At 36.6% G+C, this 6,000-nt stretch overlaps 1 protein-coding gene across 1 annotated transcript; it reads left to right on the top strand.

Moving 5' to 3' along the window:
• The first annotated feature begins 1,080 nt into the window (after positions 1–1,080).
• Positions 1,081–1,960, top strand: LOC124600725. The gene is made up of 2 exons (XM_047136228.1): positions 1,081–1,342; positions 1,620–1,960. The coding sequence occupies exons 1-2, from the start codon at positions 1,150–1,152 to the stop codon at positions 1,958–1,960; spliced, it is 534 nt and encodes a 177-aa protein (XP_046992184.1). The 5' UTR covers positions 1,081–1,149.
• The last annotated feature ends 4,040 nt before the right edge of the window (positions 1,961–6,000 follow it).

The following is a 6,000-nucleotide window of genomic DNA, read 5'->3' as shown; positions in this document are numbered from 1 at the left end:
TTTACAAGAATATACACGTGAAATATTTACACTAAAAAAAAAAATTATACTAAGTCCCATTGGCTTTCTTTTATTGGGGTATTAATTTTTTTTTATTTTTATTCATTATTATATTTTTTTTATTCAGGTTTGGGCGTGCCATGGGATATCAGACTAATACTTAAAGCACGGGCTTTCCTTCATTTATTATTTCTTTCTTTCTTTTGATTCCATATCTTGGCTGGCTAGTGGTTGACCAGGCTTGTAATGCCATCAACATTCAGTTTTCTTCATGTCTTTTTATTCATACCTGAAAGTTTACTGTCACACAATATATTCTTACATTCCATAAACAAACAATACCCAGCTGCAGGAGGTGGTAGGATAATGGAGAAGGAAAGAAAGATAGACTGGAAGAAACTATTCACTACCTAAAAACTGCCAAATCCTACTGCTAATACATAAAAAGAGTACACAATACGTTATAACGTTTGCATCACCTTCAAGGGGTGTGTGAAAGGAGGTGCTTACAATTTACCAAATCATGGGCAAATGTAAGTGTCCTTACGTCAAGTCTATGTAGGGTAACATCATGACAGATTCTCTGTTTGTGTTGTGATTGTTCATATGACTTAGCGTATTATACCTTAACAAATCCTTGCATGAGTGAATCGCATATCTGCTCAGTACATCCTCAATATCTCCACTTCTTGTGGATACCGTCTATACAAATGGAAAATGTATCTCAGAGATTGGGTTGTATGAATAAAAACGAGAACATTCTCCAGAGTTGATACTCAGAGCAAAAGAACATTCTCAAAGAAAGTTCTCACTTTCGTATGAATAAAAACTAGGAAGCATAATCTCTGACCCTGGAGTACTTTCTCTCTACTTCCCCTCCTTGCTGAGTAAGTTCTCAGCAAAGATATTAAAATCCAACATCTTTGGTCCTCACTCACTCTCAGTTTGTTTCGTTAGCGACTTTGCGCGTGTGTTCACTGTGTTGTGTTAGCGAAAGTTTTCTGAAGTTATTTCTGTGCCAAAATGGAAGACTCAGAATTAGCGTTTGTTAACATTATTAAAGATTATCCCGCAATTATCAGCAAATCACAAACTCCGGCCGCAAGAAGAGAGAAAGCGGATTGTCTTAAAGAAGTTCAACACCGTTATATGGTTAATTTCGGGAAAGAAATAACGGACGTGCAGATAATGAAGAAGGTGCACAATATGAAATCCCGTATCAAGGCGAAAACGGATGTGAATAAGACGGGAAACATCAAGATTTCACTGAAAAATTGGGAGCAGATATTTTTAAAGTTTTTGGACGGAGATGACTGCAACCCAACTATCCACAGAGTTCCTGGTAAGTCCCATACTTTTCGATTTTTTAATTACGCGCTTAATGCTTTGAAATTGTGATTCAGACAAATACGCATTTTTAACATGTGAAAATGAAACAATGTTTGGTAAATTTCGTTTACTACATCACCACTTTTCAGTGAAAGTATCACAGTGTACTATGCATGAAATTGGACGAACCTCCCCCACATTTCTGCGTAAATCTGTTTGGTATATTTACTAACTAGAAACTGAATCCTGACATACTACTATTACTTTTTTTTTTTTTTAATTTTCATTAGGAGCTTGTGCAGTAGGTGGTGGTTCCACCTCTATCATCCCATCACCAAGCAATTCGGAGGTAGCTGACACAGACTGCATGTATGAACAGGAGTCAATTTTGCAGCTACCACTAATTCTTCCAGCCGACCATATGGACCTCGTGGGCCCCGAAGTCGTCGTACCTTCACAATCGCCTGCTTCGGGGCATGAGAGTGTGCTTAAACGTCGGCGATTAAGCATGGAAACGGATGAGACACGTAATTTGTCTACTCCAGAGCTGCAACGGCTGGTCCTATTGTATCAATTGGACATACTCAAACGCAAGCGGCAGAAATTGATGCGCGAAGAAGACAAACAATGAAACAAATTTTCTGTAGTGTCTTATTTACATAACGAATTTTATTAATAAAAACATCTTTTTAAAGTGAATGTTCATTTTCATTCCTCATTCACCAAATTCCATATCCTCTTACAAAAATTATTCAGTACAAATGTCTTTACAACGAAACAATAAGAGTAATATAATCCAATCTGAAATGTTAACAATAGTGTATGCACTTATATTGTTGGGTCTGGCGAGTATCTTCACATCATTGAAACAATTTCTGGTAAAGTAAAGCAAAAAGAGTAACTTGTTTGTATTTTAAATGCTGAGGGTTAGACAGTTGTGCACTTATTCACTGTAACACCTGGCAAATACCTTCACCACATCCTTGAAATAGTTTCTGGTAAAGTAAAGCAAAAAGAGTAACTTGTTTGTATTTTAAATGCTGCAGGTTAGACAGTTGTGCACTTATTCACTGTAGCACCTGGGAAATAACTTCACCACATCCTTGAAACAATTTCTGGTAATGTAAAGCAAAAAGAGTAACATGTTTTACTGTAGCATCTGGCAAATACCTTCGCCACTAATTTTTGGTACAGTAAAGCAAAAAGAGTAAGTTGTTTGTATTTTAAATGCTGCAGGTTAGACAGTTGTGCACTTATTCACTGTAACACCTGGCAAATACCTTCACCACATCCTTGAAACAGTTTCTGGTAAAGTAAAGCAAAAAGAGTAAGTTGTTTGTATTTTAAATTCTGCAGGTTAGACAGTTGTGCACTTATTCACTGTAGCACCTGGCAAATATCTTCACCACATCCTTGAAACAGTTTCTGGTAAAGTAAAGCAAAAATAGTAAGTTGCTTGTATTTTAAATGCTGCAGGTTAGACAGTTGTGCACTTATTCACTGTAACACCTGGCAAATACCTTCACCACATCCTTGAATCAGTTTCTGGTAAAGTAAAGCAAAAATAGTAAGTTGCTTGTATTTTAAATGCTGCAGGTTAGACAGTTGTGCACTTGTTCACTGTAGCACCTGGCAAATATCTTCACCACATCCTTGAAACAGTTTCTGGTAAAGTAAAGCAAAAAGAGTAAGTTGTTTGTATTTTAAATGCTGCAGGTTAGACAGTTGTGCACTTATTCACTGTAGCACCTGGCAAATACCTTCACCACATCCTTGAAACACTTTCTGGTAAAGTAAAGCAAAAAGAGTAAGTTGTTTGTATTTTAAATGCTGCAGGTTAGACAGTTGTGCACTTATTCACTGTAACACCTGGCAAATACCTTCACCACATCCTTGAAACAGTTTCTGGTAAAGTAAAGCAAAAAGAGTAAGTTGTTTGTATTTTAAATTCTGCAGGTTAGACAGTTGTGCACTTATTCACTGTAACACCTGGCAAATACCTTCACCACATCCTTGAAACAGTTTCTGGTAAAGTAAAGCAAAAATAGTAAGTTGCTTGTATTTTAAATGCTGCAGGTTAGACAGTTGTGCACTTATTCACTGTAGCACCTGGGAAATATCTTCACCACATCCTTGAAACAGTTTCTGGTAAAGTAAAGCAAAAATAGTAAGTTGCTTGTATTTTAAATGCTGCAGGTTAGACAGTTGTGCACTTATTCACTGTAGCACCTGGGAAATAACTTCACCACATCCTTGAAACAATTTCTGGTAATGTAAAGCAAAAAGAGTAACATGTTTTACTGTAGCATCTGGCAAATACCTTCGCCACTAATTTTTGGTACAGTAAAGCAAAAAGAGTAAGTTGTTTGTATTTTAAATGCTGCAGGTTAGACAGTTGTGCACTTATTCACTGTAGCACCTGGCAAATATCTTCACCACATCCTTGAAACAGTTTCTGGTAAAGCAAAGCAAAAATAGTAAGTTGCTTGTATTTTAAATGCTGCAGGTTAGACAGTTGTGCACTTATTCACTGTAGCACCTGGGAAATAACTTCACCACATCCTTGAAACAATTTCTGGTAATGTAAAGCAAAAAGAGCAACATGTTTTACTGTAGCATCTGGCAAATACCTTCGCCACTAATTTTTGGTACAGTAAAGCAAAAAGAGTAAGTTGTTTGTATTTTAAATGCTGCAGGTTAGACAGTTGTGCACTTATTCACTGTAGCACCTGGCAAATATCTTCACCACATCCTTGAAACAGTTTCTGGTAAAGTAAAGCAAAAATAGTAAGTTGCTTGTATTTTAAATGCTGCAGGTTAGACAGTTGTGCACTTATTCACTGTAGCACCTGGGAAATAACTTCACCACATCCTTGAAACAATTTCTGGTAATGTAAAGCAAAAAGAGTAACATGTTTTACTGTAGCATCTGGCAAATACCTTCGCCACTAATTTTTGGTACAGTAAAGCAAAAAGAGTAAGTTGTTTGTATTTTAAATGCTGCAGGTTAGACAGTTGTGCACTTATTCACTGTAGCACCTGGGAAATAACTTCACCACATCCTTGAAACAATTTCTGGTAATGTAAAGCAAAAAGAGTAACATGTTTTACTGTAGCATCTGGCAAATACCTTCGCCACTAATTTTTGGTACAGTAAAGCAAAAAGAGTAAGTTGTTTGTATTTTAAATGCTGCAGGTTAGACAGTTGTGCACTTATTCACTGTAGCACCTGGCAAATATCTTCACCACATCCTTGAAACAGTTTCTGGTAAAGTAAAGCAAAAATAGTAAGTTGCTTGTATTTTAAATGCTGCAGGTTAGACAGTTGTGCACTTATTCACTGTAGCACCTGGGAAATAACTTCACCACATCCTTGAAACAATTTCTGGTAATGTAAAGCAAAAAGAGTAACATGTTTTACTGTAGCATCTGGCAAATACCTTCGCCACTAATTTTTGGTACAGTAAAGCAAAAAGAGTAAGTTGTTTGTATTTTAAATGCTGCAGGTTAGACAGTTGTGCACTTATTCACTGTAACACCTGGCAAATACCTTCACCACATCCTTGAAACAGTTTCTGGTAAAGTAAAGCAAAAAGAGTAAGTTGTTTGTATTTTAAATTCTGCAGGTTAGACAGTTGTGCACTTATTCACTGTAGCACCTGGCAAATATCTTCACCACATCCTTGAAACAGTTTCTGGTAAAGTAAAGCAAAAATAGTAAGTTGCTTGTATTTTAAATGCTGCAGGTTAGACAGTTGTGCACTTATTCACTGTAACACCTGGCAAATACCTTCACCACATCCTTGAATCAGTTTCTGGTAAAGTAAAGCAAAAATAGTAAGTTGCTTGTATTTTAAATGCTGCAGGTTAGACAGTTGTGCACTTGTTCACTGTAGCACCTGGCAAATATCTTCACCACATCCTTGAAACAGTTTCTGGTAAAGTAAAGCAAAAAGAGTAAGTTGTTTGTATTTTAAATGCTGCAGGTTAGACAGTTGTGCACTTATTCACTGTAGCACCTGGCAAATACCTTCACCACATCCTTGAAACACTTTCTGGTAAAGTAAAGCAAAAAGAGTAAGTTGTTTGTATTTTAAATGCTGCAGGTTAGACAGTTGTGCACTTATTCACTGTAACACCTGGCAAATACCTTCACCACATCCTTGAAACAGTTTCTGGTAAAGTAAAGCAAAAAGAGTAAGTTGTTTGTATTTTAAATTCTGCAGGTTAGACAGTTGTGCACTTATTCACTGTAGCACCTGGCAAATATCTTCACCACATCCTTGAAACAGTTTCTGGTAAAGTAAAGCAAAAATAGTAAGTTGCTTGTATTTTAAATGCTGCAGGTTAGACAGTTGTGCACTTATTCACTGTAGCACCTGGGAAATATCTTCACCACATCCTTGAAACAGTTTCTGGTAAAGTAAAGCAAAAAGAGTAAGTTGTTTGTATTTTAAATGCTGCAGGTTAGACAGTTGTGCACTTATTCACTGTAGCACCTGGCAAATACCTTCACCACATCCTTGAAACAGTTTCTGGTAAAGTAAAGCAAAAAGAGTAAGTTGTTTGTATTTTAAATGCTGCAGGTTAGACAGTTGTGCACTTATTCACTGTAACACCTGGCAAATACCTTCACCACATCCTTGAAACAGTTTCTGGTAAAGTAAAGCA

The sequence above is a fragment of the Schistocerca americana genome, chromosome 1 (genome assembly GCF_021461395.2).
Source record: "Schistocerca americana isolate TAMUIC-IGC-003095 chromosome 1, iqSchAmer2.1, whole genome shotgun sequence".
In the NCBI taxonomy this organism is placed as follows: Eukaryota; Metazoa; Arthropoda; class Insecta; order Orthoptera; family Acrididae; genus Schistocerca; species Schistocerca americana.
Note: the sequence above shows the minus strand (reverse complement) of the source record. Positions and strands in the feature narration are given on the sequence as shown.